At 35.0% G+C, this 15,347-nt stretch overlaps 1 protein-coding gene across 1 annotated transcript; it reads left to right on the top strand.

Moving 5' to 3' along the window:
* Positions 1-8,700: 8,700 nt before the first annotated feature.
* On the top strand, positions 8,701-10,973 carry LOC137744562 (uncharacterized). The gene is made up of 3 exons (XM_068484348.1): positions 8,701-8,926; positions 10,210-10,268; positions 10,364-10,973. Exons 1-3 carry the CDS (start codon positions 8,813-8,815, stop codon positions 10,707-10,709), a joined length of 519 nt encoding a protein of 172 aa, XP_068340449.1. The 5' UTR covers positions 8,701-8,812; the 3' UTR covers positions 10,710-10,973.
* Positions 10,974-15,347: the final 4,374 nt, after the last annotated feature.

The raw sequence follows: 15,347 nt of genomic DNA on the forward strand, positions 1-15,347 counted from the left end.
GTCAGTAGCCCGATTCCAATACGATAATCGTACGGGAATTTTAAAGAAAAAATCAATTTTTTGGTATATTCATTTTATCTATTATTTTGTTCTTATCGTTAAAATTTAAAGTTTTCAAATTATTTTCATTAATTTTCCTTAGTATTATTGATAGTTTGACACACCTATTCTTATTTGTTAATTTTTGCTAATTAATCTTCTAATATATTAGATTGGACGGCCAAAATTTGAGAATAATGCATGAAAGGTAAAAATTAGTATGTACTCTTTTAATATTTCATTTCTCAAGGCTTCGGCATTTCTCTTTTTGTTTAATTTTTAATTTTTAAAACATCTTCGTAGTAGATGTCAAATAGGCCAAACTAGAACTAAAGACATCACGATTTTCTTTTAAAAGAGATGTCATAATTTACATGGTAGTTGAGTCATTTGACTCATTGCTTTCTAGCATTTTTTTATACAGCAATAAGAGATTGAGTTAAATTTTGAATCCTATTTTATTACTTTTTCTTTCCAGGCATAACCTTTTTTATGCAAACAATGTTTTGTACTAAATTTGTTTAAATTATTGAGGGTGTTTGATGTTACTATTAAGCTCAATGTATGGTTGGAAGGGAAATGTATCGATTTTATTGTCATCTTAATATTCAACTATTTTTTTCACTCAATTATGACACGTGAAATACATATTATTACTCACGTAACAAAAAGTCTGACATTTGAACTTATAATTGTAAGATCTATCATGAATGATAAGGTCGACATTAGCTTATTGTGCGGCTTAATTCAATCTCCAACATTTTTGTACCCCACTCATATTATGACAAATGAAAGTATACTATTACCACGTAACAAAAAGTATAACATTTGAACTTATACTTATAAGCTCTTACATAGTTTAATCCTTCACCGATTTGGGAAGGCTGCATTGAATTATAAATATCAATTGGTGCTCCTGGAGGCGGAGGCAGGCTTGGCAACCGGTGTTGGGGCCGGGCTTGATTTTGGCAATTGGAGGTGATTGTATTGGTATGCATGCATGCTAGCTACTAGTTAGTAGCTTCGTACATGCAATTGCTCTCATATGTCACTATTGCTAAATGCGCTTTATAGCATTTTAGCTAACTAGTACAAAATAATCTCTAAATTTAAATTGTTTGTGGATTTATCCTGTAATATTATTAATTTATTAGAGAAAAACAAATTTGTCATAGAGGTGAGAAAGCCTCACAATCCGTCATTTACCACTAGACCATCAGCTCGTGATTGAAAATCAAAGATTAGTAAGATTGGCTCGTCATCTTTTACACGGCCCTTGCAAGAATACTTCGTGAAAGTGTGTCATTTTTTTGTGAATAATTAGCATCACCCAGATTATTTTGCTTGCAAAAGGATCAACAATTTTAACTAACTCAACTCATGCAGTGATAACCTTCTTTAGTATTTTTGCCTTTCTTGCTTGGACTTGGAGAAATTATATGCACGAGCAAATAACCAAATATATATAGAGAAGTAATGTGAGGGCTCAGCCTCCAAATGTGTATAAAAACAAATAAATGAAAAGCTCTTGAATTGAATTGAATTGGGAAGAAAGTAACAAAATCAAGCATTCTTAATGAAGTCGAGAATAAATCCCAAAAGAAAAAATACTAACAAGAAACCCTGGATCATCTAATTGATCCCATTATTATCCTAATAAAATTCTAATAAAAACTAATAAAACTGTTGAATAATCAAGCTTTAGAATCCTTAAGGTGCTTTGGGTGCAGAGCGCTTAGCGCAATTTTGTCTCAGCGCAGGAGCATAATACCTATTGTTGAACTGCTGGAACATCTGGCCATAACAACTGTCATCAACTCCGACGACGGCAGCGCAACAATCCGGTCCAACGCGACTGAAGTCAAGAGTGAAAAATGCCGCAACAATGTCGAGCACACATCTGTCAATGGTAGCTAGTGATGCCCAACATGTCTGATAAGCTTGAGCTGAAGGTGGTTTCCAAGCTGGCGGTGCTGACACTTTTGGGGTGGCCGGTGGCTGCTTTGGGGCGGCTGGTGGCTGTTCCGGGATGGCCGGCTGCGGTTTTGGTGCTGCCGGTGCAGGCGTAAACGGCCAACCAATATAAAAATAAAACCGGGAGACTGTTTTTGTGTGTGCGGCATGGTCGACATTGTTAAACCTACAAAGCCCTATTTGGAACAACAATGCCGAGCACAGAAAAATCAACACAACAGAAAGGAAGATCTTCATGATTGATTCGTGAGAGAATAGTAGGTTTGATATTGTACGAGTTGTGCTTATAAATGTTGGTCTTGCTTGGGTTTTTATAGTTTGTCGAATGAGTATTTACTTACTTTTTTTTTTTTTGTTTTTTGGTCAAAGTCGAATGAGTAGGGTTGGATTACAACTTCACACTAATCGTTATCGTAATTCTACTTCAATCTCATCAATTGGCTTTTGATTTGTTAACTGATGGTCTTTGTTTGTCATTAAATATCGTAACCCACTAATCCAACTAGATTCTTGAGAAATATTTTAATGTTCGGAAAACACGGTCCGGTACATCAAATATCATAATACAATTGGTAGATTTCTTTTTTTAATTTTTTTATTTCTAATCAATTGTATTATTATACTTAGTGTCTCACACTATATTCTTGGCACACTAAAAATATCTTCTTTTAGGACAAGTGTTCCCTTGGGCGACCACGTCAACCCGCGCACCATCAGAGTTGGGGATGGAATCTTATGTGTTGGGGTTTACTGTGACCTGGATTTCTAGATGTCTCTTTTAACAAGTTTATAAGCAAATTGGTCAAAAGCCCATCCTAAACGCAACTCTGATAATCTTAAAAAATATTAACTGTATATAAGACGTGTTGAGTATAACTGTATAAGATTCACAAAAACAAGGTCACGGTTGTTACCGTTAGTCAGATTAGAAACCCAATAGGTTATCAACACATACATAATACTTTCATGAGTACCATTCACATGTTTCGTTTTACTTTGTACATACTCAAAAGATAAAAATTAACATGGTGTATGGATAACATCATCCTAATTTCACTAGTTTTTTATTATTTATTTATTTATTTATTTTTAACGATAGTTGGGTTAAGTCTCTTACAAGTGAGAATAAATATCACTCGACCGTAGTACTAAGTAGCTCATATAGCACTAATTAGATTAACACATAATTAATCGTGAGACTAATCTAACAACCATATCGTAAGAATTATGATAATGATGACCAGACGAGAATAATCGACGAATGAACATATAATATATCCTCATTATTTTGGGGTGTAACATCTGATAAGTCACAATTATATCATCATGGTGATGATAACATAGAGACCCAACTCAGAGCAAGTCCACCCCTAAAAAAATGCGCTGGCACTTAGCCAATTTAATCCACTCAGTGAATAGTGATAGATCCCATGAACAGTAAATTGCCCAAATGCTTCTCCAACCCTAAAAATGTGCTCGCACAAAGTCTAAAAATGCGCTGGCATCCAGCCCATTTAAAATATTAATAATTTTTTTTATATAAAATAATAAATTTTAAATTTAGTTTAAATTTCAGATATGATTTTTAACCAATTTTGTTACCACATGTCATTATCCGAACGTACTATTTTGTGAATAGATTTCCACTAAGATTTTCAACCAATCTTGACGCGTCACGTGTCACTATCTGTTTACAATAATTTAGTCAAGATTTCGATAAGATTTTCAACCAATCTTGTCACGCCATGTGTTATTATCCGAACGTACTGTTTTGTGGATAGATTTCCAATTAGATTTTCAACGAATCCCCACACGCCATGTGTCACTATCTGTTTACATTAATTTAGCCAATATTTTGATAAGATTTTCTACCAATCACGTAGTGCCACCTGGCATTGTCCAGAACCTCATCATTTCTTTTTTTTTTGTCCTTATAAACCCTACATCCCTAGTCCCTACATCCATCATCATTCACACACCAAACTCAATCCTTCTTTTTAGCTCAGAATCCTTCTTCATCGTTTTTAAATCTTGAGTTCTTACAATGTCTTCTTCAAGGAGATTGTCCAAACAGTTTGAGGAACAACAGAAAAGATTGTTGGCACAACATGAATAATTGTTCAATCTCGAGGAAGGTGGAGATGAGGCTTTTGCAATGGAGGAGGATGAGAATGATGAACATAGAAGGCAGAGGGCCTCACATTCTCGTAATGTCATGGAAGTTGTGGGTCAAATATCCAAACCCAGATGTGCTGCAAACTTGGATAGAAAGAGGGAAAGACGAGGTAAAGGTCTATTGGAAGATTATTTTATCCCTAACTGTGTATTCCTTGATCATGTTTTTAGATGTCGTTTTAGAATGCAACAAAGTTTGTTCGACAAAATTATGAGTGCTATTTGCAACCATGATCCATACTTTGTGCAAAAAAATGATGCTTTTCATGTTCTAGGTCTTCTTCTGGAGCAAAAAATTATTGCTGCCTTGCGGATACTTGCATATGGAACATTTGCAGGTCAAGTGGATGAGATAACGAGGATGGGAAAATAAACTGTTATAAAGTCCCTGATGCGGTTTTGCTTTGCAATCGAAGCCCTCTATACTAATGAATACCTTCGGACACCCACGCCAAAGGACCTGCGAATGCTGCTGAGGAAGGGTGAGATGCGAGGCTTCTTTGGCATGATTGGAAGCATTGATTGCATGCATTGGACATGGAAAAACGTCCAAGTGTGTGGCAAGGGGCTTATGGCGATAGAAAATGAGCCAAAAGTATCATTTTGGAAGCGATGGCTTCATTTCATACATGGATTTGGCATGTATTTTTTTGTGTTCCAGGAGCTTAGAATGACCTAAATGTCATTGCCCAATCTCCAGTCTTCCACGAAGTGCTGCAACGAAAAGCATCCAGAGTCACATATGGGGTCAATGGCCAAAGATATAATGGACCGTACGACCTTGCAAACAACATTTACCCAAGGTAGACAACGTTTATCAAAACAGTGCCACATCCACAAAGTGAAAAAGAAAAACACTTCGCACAATGTTAAGAGAGGTGTAGGAAGGATGTATAGTATTGTTTGGTATCCTGCAAGTTCGTTAGGCGATTGTTAGGTCAGCTGCCAAAATGTTTGATGTCGAGGCTTTTCAATCCATCATGATGACATGTATAATTCTCCACAACATGATTGTGAAAGATGAGTATGATTATGATGCCATCGATAAATATGAGCCAGACACAATGAACAACTCAATAACACGTATTTATTATGCTCATGATGGCACCGAAGATCCCGTGCAACACGAGCCATTGGAACATGATGGATGTTACAATCAATTGATCGTTGAGCAATACACTTTAATGCAAGAGCCATACTGGCACTGTACCCGTCAAAATGACTTGATTAAGCACCAATGAGGATTGCAACAAGGTGAAGATAATTAAAAGGAGTTTGTGGTGGAAGAATAAAGTGTTTAGTTTATTTAGTGTATTTTTTTAAGTTTATTTGGTGAGTTTATGTAATTTTATTTAGTGTGCTTTTTTAAGTTTATTTGGTAAGTTTATGTAATTTTATTTAGTGTGTTTTGTTAAGTTTATTTGGTAAGTTTATGTAATTTTATTTCGTGTGTTTCTTTAAATTTATTTGGTGTGTTTAAATAAAGTACTAAAAATATTGAAATGTGGTGTAAGGTGGAAGATGATGGTTTTAGGTATTTATAGAAAAAAAATAATTAATTTTTTTTAATTTTTTATGTATTTTTTAACAATTTTTAATAATTTTGTATTTAATTTTTATTAATTTTAATTTAGTTAATTAATCTGGACTGTTGGATTTGAAAAAGATTCAAATGCAACAGCCCATATGTTGACACGTGGCCAACGGTCATAATTCTGATCATTGTGCCTTTTTTTTGGGGGGGTGGGGAGGGAACGTGGATCGTTGATCTCTGGATCGGACAACCCATATTACGCTACGTCACTAGTAGTTGGTTTTAAATTCAAATTTTTTTTACCATTGGAAATCCAACGGCCTAGAACGGGCCATGTGGCCTCCCTTTTAGATCCGTGATTGCGCCTGCACATGCGAGCCCCGCCCATTTTTTCTTGTTGGGGACACGCGCCCACTCGCGCGTGCTTTCCACGTGCCTGGTGCAAAAATATTTAAAGTAACCCGTGACGTCACGCTTGCGTTAGCATGATGTCACATAGGCGGGGCCTTCGCTCAGCACATTCTGGGCCGTCCTATGGGACGACTTAGACTGTGAGCCGGCTTATTAGGCTGGGCTAGAGCAAATTGGCTGGGTGCCGGGCTGTCCACTCTCGTTGGACTTGCTCTCATAGACATGAACCAATACTATTACCATCATTTATGTTTTACGTATTAAAAAAAAAAAAAAAAAAAAACTAGCTAGCTATTAGTATAGTTATAACTTTTTTATGGTAATGCTATCTACGCACTCATTTTTACTTCTCTTATACCACTCTCAATTTTCGATTGTCGTATCTAATTAATTGAAAAAGATCAATGGTCGAATATTAACGAGAGTATGTGGAAAGTAAAAATGTGTATGTGAATAGCACTATCATTTTCTTTAAAGGTAAGTGATTTTTAGATGCTCTTTTTAATCTCTTACAAAACCATGTTAATTTTGGTCATTTTCCATTAATTTATTTAACAAGATGACCTTAAATAAAGGGACGTGTAAGAGAAATTAAAAATAGTGTGTAAAAATCAGAAGATGCCAATTTAGAAGTATTTTTAAAATGACTGAAAGTGCTTTTAGTCAATTAATTTTGGGTTCCAAAACCACTTTAAGTGTTTTTTGGAAGAAACACCATATATGTGCCTTTTGTTTTTTTAGAACACACTTCAGATTTTTATTGAGGATTAATTTTAAAAACATTTTCACCAAAAGTGATTTAGTCATTTTAAAAGCATTTCCAAACATACTGACGAAGCCAGAGATCCATCACACGAGGGTCTTTAAGTCAAATAAATGAAATTAGAACAAAATAGTTACAAGTATAATTAATTGAAGAACAACCAAAGGTTTTGTTGTTGTTTTGTATTGTCATGGAAAATTTTACTGAAGCAAGACTAATGGAACTTTAAAATTTGTATGAAAAATTTCGTATTGAGATAATATCATAAGAACATAGCTTGTTTACGAGCTTTAAGAAAAAAATAATTAACACATTAGATTCTAACAAAAATTTAAAGTCATGGCTAGCTCAAAACTATTATTTTAAGATTTTTCTTTCAACATAATTAAATTTTTCTCTAAATTATATAGATCTTATTTTATATGAACTAAAAAAAAAAAGTTTTGAAAAATCAAAAGGCTGTTGGCATGAGAACCTTATATTGTTAAAAACACTAGTTTTAAGGGTTAGATGTGAGAAAATCAGAAAATTGTTTGCATAAACAAACTTGTGCCCACGACTTGCTAAAACTTTAAACTCTACTTCACCAATGAACCATATACTCTTTATTGTATAAACTAGCAAAAATGCACATAAAATGAGTGAAAATTCAGGATGGGCCTTGCCCTATCCTAGCCCCCATGTAGCTTTGACCCTGTCCAAACGAGCCCTATATTGGTCAAATTTGAAATCGAGTTTATATTACTATGCAATGCAGGTGGTTCGGGCAACTATGTGTGATAAATGGGCTCATTGAGGACTCTAGTGTTGCAATAGTTTAAAGTGTGTCAAAATTTTCTTATGTTTCGTCTGCAAGTTTGATGGATGTTGCTGGTCGCTTGACTAGTTTTAGTGTCTCTCTGGCCATTAAAATGTCTTTGGTTTGAGGCAACCTCCTCACTTTATACTGCTCTTTGTGAAATGTTTTTTGAGTTGATTGATTTTAATAATTTCTTTGGACATGCGGGGTATAGTTTTTCTTCACCGGTTGTTTTCCATGTGATTTATTAAAGTTAGATTTTTCGTCCTCTTGACATGCTCGAAATGTGGTTTTTGCTGTTCTAGTGATATTATTTTCATGGAAGATGACTTCAGCTCGATTAACGTGGATAACAAGTTTAATATCAAATTATTTTGTGTGTATTTTTGCTCATTAATATAAAGCGGTAGTAATGTCTACCACCTTATTAATTACCGTTAAATTAATTTAAAATTTGAGATTTATGCAGTAAATAGATTAAATCAAACTCATCAAACAATATTTAATAAAGTGATGAGCATCACCATTGTTGTATGTGGTGAGTAAAAATATTTTCAGTTATTTTGGTTGGCCTATAATGAGATTTAGCTCAAATCCACATATAAATTGTTGTATTAAAAAGTTAAAAAATAAAAAGATAATGGATGAGCTTAATTTTACAATGAATTAACAATAATCTGATTTAAATTCGTTTTTAACGATAATCAAATTTAAAAATAGTTTTTACTTTTCACTACTTCCACGACCTTCGCAATACCCAATAAGTCAATGCTAAATTTACCACATTGACCCTAAAAATACCTAACGACCAATTAGTCAGCATATATAAATGTACCATGGTGGCAGTAGAACCCTAACCGGACAAAGCCCCAGTGGGTTCACCCTCACTACTCACTAGACCAGACATTCTGCCCCAGACACCCTTCAAATTCACCCTCCCTCCCTCCCTCCCTCCCCCTCTCCCCACACACACACTTTCTCTCTCTCCCCTCACACACACTCACACTGTCACACACACACACTCTCTCTCTCTCTCTCTCTGTTTGTGCAATTTTTGCTCTGATTTTTTTGTCTACTTTTTCAGTGTATTTTTGAGATTTTTTTTGCAGCGAAGAAGATGGAGTTGTGCGCCTCTGAGAAAAAGGGCATGTGGCTTGGCTCTTTTTTGGAAGCAATGGTGGTCAACACTGTCCTTGCTGCTCCCAACTTCCTTGCTCTGCTGCTCCTTGCGGTATACATCTCTCTCTCTTTCTCTCTCTCAGTTTGTGTAGAAAATTATGACATGGGTTGAATTGAAGTGTTAAAATTTTCATGCTTTTGCTGTGTTTTTAACTTTTTACAGCTTGAGATCTCATTAATGTGCAGCTCTATAACTGAACTAATATTTCAGAAGTTTGGGTTTTTTCTTGCTTTTACTATGGTTTTGAAATTTGAAAAGTTAATTATTATTTTTTGGATAAATTTAAGGGATGAAATTTGGTAATTTTGTGAATTAGGTTTGTTTGGGGGAGAAAAGCCCTTTGCTTTGGTTTATACATTAAAGGTGATAGTTTGTAGATGTGGAGTACAACCCTTTTCTGCTTGTCGGTGTTTTAGATTTCGGCATAAGTTTGTAAACAATTTTAACTCTTTGTTTGTGAATTATTGGTCGTCTTAAACTTCTACTTCTTTTAAACAGGTGCTGAAGAATGTGGGTTTTCTTGTGAATCCGCTCTTTCATTGTTGCTTTAGGTGTAACTTTGTGTAAAAGTTGTTTCGTTTGTTGTTTGTTGTTTGTTGAAAAATTCGTGTGGAAACTGGATTGTTTTGATGTACTGTTACTTATGGTTACAAATTTCTTGACGTTTGTGGTCTGCCATAGAGGTTCTAATGCCCTGGTTTCTGTAAGTTCATAAACTTTGCTGTGCATGCTCACAATTGCTTTTCCCGCTTATAATCCTAGAACTATAGGTGATGAAAATGACTTAATAGAACCCATAATGAGAACAGAGGATTGCAGCAAGGAAATTTTTGCAGACATTGCGTATATGGTATTGCCATTCTAAGATAACAAATATGCACTCTCCGCTTTTCCTAACAATGTATGAATGTAATTGTAGTTGGGCTGTAGCATTGGATTTTGCATTGACCGAATATTTGGTAGTTTTAGTTTTGAATATCTGGCTTAAGTTTGTTAAATTTTCATATAATTGAGTGATGTAGGCCTTGTGTTGGAATTCCTATTTTGTTGTTGACTAGATTTGGTATTGCTTATAAAGTATATTTTGAGAACTTGTTTTGCGTTGCTGGCCGTTGCCTGCAACGTTATGAGATGCATGTTCAAATGCCTTTTTTAGAATCCATTTTATCAACAATGATATGTATTGTGTATGTTGTTTAGGTCAACCAATGAAAATATTAGTTGATATTCATTTTGAACCTTGTCTTCTTAAGATAGCGTTTCTAATACGTAAAACAAAAGCCTGATGTTATTTGTCATAAGCTGTTCACCAACGCTGGCTAATGTTGTTTCAGACTGGGGCGCTGATGAATGATATCAATACGTCACCAGAATTGACTGCAGTCACTGGAAGGTAAGGAAATCGATATTCTGTTCATCGTATACCAGCACCATTGGTTTTTCAGGGCATAATTGAATCTAAGTTGGTAAGTGGTGCTTCCTTCTTAGGTTTCCTTTTGAAGAACTTCTGAAACTGGAAAAACCTGGTGTGGAAAACAAAGATGCCAGCGATACAGAGGATGACGAAGAGGATGGAGATGATGAGGAGGTGGATGACCCAAAGGATGATGATGCAGGAGATGAGGACTTCTCAGGTGATGAGGGGGCAGATAAAGAAGGGGATCCAGAGGATGATCCTGAAGCCAATGGTGACGGAGGCAGTGATGAAGAGGATGATGAAGATGATGACGATGATGACGATGGTGATGATGATGATGATGAAGATGAGGATGGAGAAGAAGAGGAAGAAGAGGAGGAAGAGATTCCAGAGCCACCTGCCAAAAGGAGGAAGTGAGAGGAGGCGTCTGTCATCCTTTGCTATTGTGTTGTTTGCGTTTCGGTCAGGAGTTATGAAGTAGTGAGGCAAAATTTAGCTCGTCAGTTTGATCAGAGTAGAATTTACATTCCTTGTTCTTAATGAACTGCTAATGTTATTGGTCATCTTGGAGATGCATTGTTCGCTTTATGAAAATCAGTAGACCTCTTTAATGTGGTGTCGAGAATCGTTGTATGTTGTTAAACCTCGTTTATCAATTTATGTAAGTTGGGATTCATAAAAGTGTTCTCTTGTTTGCTGTCTTGGATGAAACCAACTGGTTCTTGAGCTGTCCAGGAGATCATCGTCTTGAAAGGAACCAGCTGTTTCTTCCACACTTTTTTTCCCTTGGGTGCGGTTCCATCGTGACTCGCACTTGATGTTGGTGGAATGAAAGGTGATTCACGTGACGAGAGAGAGACGCGCATTGCGTCACCAGCCTTTCTTTCCACCAACTGTTGCTTTACCTTCTGCCTAGAGCATGACATTCTGTTCCGACTTCGTTTATTGTTTTCTTTTTACCTTTGATGTTGGAAAAACAGAAACAGAAACAAAAACAGAAAATGGGTGAGCAATGAGTAGACACTCACACGGCAGTTCTATCACAAAACTCATGCACGCACAATGCATTTCTCTGATACCAGGGGAGGACTCCAACCTCTCCGGTGCTATAATTCGAGGCTGATCTTCCATGGTTCAAAACATGTCACAAATTCGTCTTCTAAACACCACGATGACGAATGTGATGAATGCGATGACTATGATGGTAGTGCTAGTACCGTTGCTCCAGTTACACGAAGCAAAAGCTGCTACGTACATAGTTGGAGACCAACGTGGATGGACCATACCACCCTACGACAACTACTATAATACATGGGCATCAAAGCATAGAGTCAAAGTAAAACATCCTAGGTACGCATGTCCTATCAGGATAGAGAGCCTCTACATTTAGTGTATGCATATATATAATACATCCTTACTTGTGCAGTATTTAAGTTTGAATACGGTAAACAAAACTGGGCATGGGTGGAGAGGTATGATTACAATGTATGCAACAACACAGCGGTTCCCGTAGTTGCATCCAAGTATACTATCGGTCTTCGAGTTCTCACCCCCACCACATTCCATTTCATGTGCACCTTTCCCGGCCACTGCTCGAGAGGGCAGAAGATGTCTCTCACAGTAGTTTACGCTTGAGGAGGCAACGGTGGCAGCCACTGCCTCTTTGTTTCTATGTTTGTTGAAGTGGCACCATGTATGTGTAAATAAGTTTACGTTGAGGCAGTCTCGGAGAGAATGTACACAAGCCAATGTAACAAGTAACTACTCTCCTGTAGCATATCTATACTATCTAAGCTTTTTTTATTTATTTTTTATTTTTTATCATAAATGTTCTTTTATGTTTGGCAACTGATAAGTTTGGTCTTTTATGCTTTAAACTCATCAATCTGGTTCTTTATCTATTATTTTGGTCATTAAAGTTGTCTTAATCATCTGATTCTATTAAAAACTTTGTCAGTATAGTATGATGATACGACATTCATATGGACTCTAAAATTAATTAATGATGCCACATAGAATGAACAAACTTTAGGTGTACAAATAACCACTCCCCTTCCCCCTCTCCAGTCTCCACACATCCAACCACCCACAGGGTGCGGAGGGGAAGCAGGTTGAACCGTTGAAATGGAAGATGGATGGTTGAAGGGGTGGGGCCCACCGTCTCTTTAAAAAATTTGCATAACAAAGTTATTTTCTGTTTTAAATAGATTTCTTCTTAAGTTAAATATTCTAAGACCATCTTCAAATGAAATGTCAAATTATAATTGATGATTGATGCGACAATTTGAAGTGTTATGTCAAATTTTGTACTTCTCCAACGGAATTGTTAAATATTATTTTATTATTTAAATAGAGCTTTGAATTATTGTAATTATTAAAAAAATGTTGAAACAAATTTTTTATTTGTTGAAATGTTAGTAGAACAGGAGACTCACTATTAAAATGAATTAAAAATAAATTTGACATTGATGTCAAATTTGACATCAAATCACTAAACCTTCAAATCCAATCAGCAAATAACACTTCGGTTGGAGAAACTTTTGATGTCAAATATGCACAGTGACATTCCACCTAGGATTTAGACTTCTCCTTTGTAGATGCTCTACACAATTTTGTTATTCATTTCTTTCAAAAATGTTGGCTTCATATTTTTCGCATCATCATTAAAAATTAATTTAACAGATTGACTAACAGATATATAAAATTATAATTAGAGTACAAGGTTTTGTATTGTTGGGAATGCAATTGCACCCAAATTTATAAGTGCAAATTATAATTTACCCAATAAAAAAAAAAAATAATAAAAAAAAAATAAAAAAAAAATCTACTCTCTCACACAAAATATGTGGGCTTAGGCTAGTTTATATAAAGTAATCAAGAAAATGAAGGCTCTGCATTTTTTTGTCGTAGGGAGCTTAGTTTGTATCATATAAGGGATGTATTTTTCCTTACCATCCTCAAGTGATGATAATGCTCACTACCATATTTAATATCGTTGGTTGAGTTTAAATTTTAAGATTTGTATCTATTTATTACATAGATCTCGAAATTTAAACTCATCCGACGATGATAAATAAGATGGTGAGCATCACCATCACTTGATGATGTTAAGTAAAAGTAGACTTATTTTTGAACTGTCATATTACTTTGTGGTGCAGACCCAACGTAGCCATGGTGTAGTTCCACTCTTGATATCGACCGGTTATAATTATTTGAAGACACAAACTTGACACACCTTACACAGTAGGAGAATCATACTAAACATAAAGAGCGTGTCACCAGAGTTTGAGCCATATAGTTGTTTCATGCGATTAACATGAGGGGGGATGGCGTTTGTTTAAATAGGGAGCTCGTCATTTCAATGCACAAAGATTAGGGAAAAAGAAGAACGAAGAGAGAGAAGAGTTTTGGGAGTTTTGATTGATGAAGATTGGTAGTTGACTTGTCTTGCTGAAGTTTGGATTATCACGGTGAACGGTTTATATAGTGTGTGTTCCAAACGTTCTTATTTTGCAACAAACCATGAATTTTCAAGAAAATGCTCTCTAAAAAACTCTATTTATATGTAAATTAGCCTTCTTGCTTGTACGTGCTACGCGTGACTTACACGTTTTAAATGTATTTATATGCGTAAATTGACAAAAGGAAAGTTAGATATTTGAAGTAAATGAATCATTTTAGATCATGCTAGAAGAAACCCTCATAAACAAATTAAAGCAGCTGAATTCACATAATAAAATCGGTCTTTATAGAATTTACATTAAGAATAGAGAAAATAATATTTAATAAACAATTGATTGAATCACATTATTGTTAACTCATTGTGAGGCTAAACCAACCCCCCCTTAGTGTAGATAATATCTTTTGTTAAAAAAAAAAAAAAGCATTTGACAATTAATTTAATCACATTATTATCCGCGTGCAAAAGATCTTTTTTATAACCGGCATTACACGCCTCTTAAGATGTTTCGAACGTGTTTAAAAATAAAGAAATTGAATCACATTGTTGTTAGTTTATTATGAGGTATTAATTATAAAAATTATAAAATTATAAAATTAGAAAATCTGCACCAAAAAATTAATTATTAAAAAAAGCACTGTTAAAATTACATAATTATCCTTGCATTATTTTATGCATTCTTTTTTGTTGCTTTTGATTGTTTTTTTTTTTTTTTTGCTGAGGGGCATTTTGGCCATATTATTTTTATTGAAGCCGTGACCCCAAAGTGGGGCTCTAGCTTTATATATAAGACTAGCCTCCTTACACGCGCTCACGAGTGTGCAGAAGACACTTTTTGAATCACGACGTGTTACGCGCAATTTACATGTTTTAAATGTATTTATTAATGTAGATGGAAATGAATAATAAATACATTTATTAAATGCGGTCTTTTAACTAATCAAAGCAGCTGAATCCATATTAATAAAAGCGATCTTTCAATTTCCATCTACATTTTATTGAAGTCTATCATGTTACATCAAGAAGTTAATTTTGCTTCCTGGTTTGTAAAGACCGGATACACTTTTATCATTGTTAATCAAAGCGTAAGAATTTTCAAGAAAAATAATCTCAATCATTTGCTTGGTATTTGTTTGTTAAATAATGATCTTTGGAGGTTTAAATATAATGTTGTGTTAAATCCTAATTGTGTGTCAGAGGAGTCGGTTTTGCCACTTAAAAGTTCATTAACAAATGAACAATCCTCCATGCTTTGGCATAGGAGGCTTGGACACACTAACAAAAAGAGACTAGAACTTCTTGTTAAAAGAAAACACATTGCTAAAGTTGAATTTTAATGACCTGCAAGATTGTATTGATTGTTGGAAAGGGAAATTGACAAACATAAAGAGAACTGGATCAACTAGGAGTCGAAAGCTTTTGGAATTCATACACTCGGACGTTTGTGGCCATTTCCCTACACAAACAATTTGCAAAATTGCCTATTTTGTGACTTTTATTGATGAGTTTTCACAGTATGCTTTTGTTTACCTTATATCCGAGAAACATCAAGTGTTTGGTTGTTTTAAAACTTTTAAAAATGAAGCGGAAAAACA

This window comes from Pyrus communis, chromosome 1, assembly GCF_963583255.1.
Source record: "Pyrus communis chromosome 1, drPyrComm1.1, whole genome shotgun sequence".
Lineage (NCBI taxonomy): Eukaryota > Viridiplantae > Streptophyta > Magnoliopsida > Rosales > Rosaceae > Pyrus > Pyrus communis.

Bases quoted from the DNA above. Each gene is read 5' to 3' on its own strand.
- LOC137744562 (XM_068484348.1), top strand. From the start codon at position 8,813: ATGGAGTTGTGCGCCTCTGAGAAAAAGGGCATGTGGCTTGGCTCTTTT. The intron at 8,927-10,209 runs GTATACATCTCT...ATGTTGTTTCAG, and splicing joins TTGCTCTGCTGCTCCTTGCG to ACTGGGGCGCTGATGAATGA. The intron at 10,269-10,363 runs GTAAGGAAATCG...CTTCCTTCTTAG, and splicing joins TTGACTGCAGTCACTGGAAG to GTTTCCTTTTGAAGAACTTC.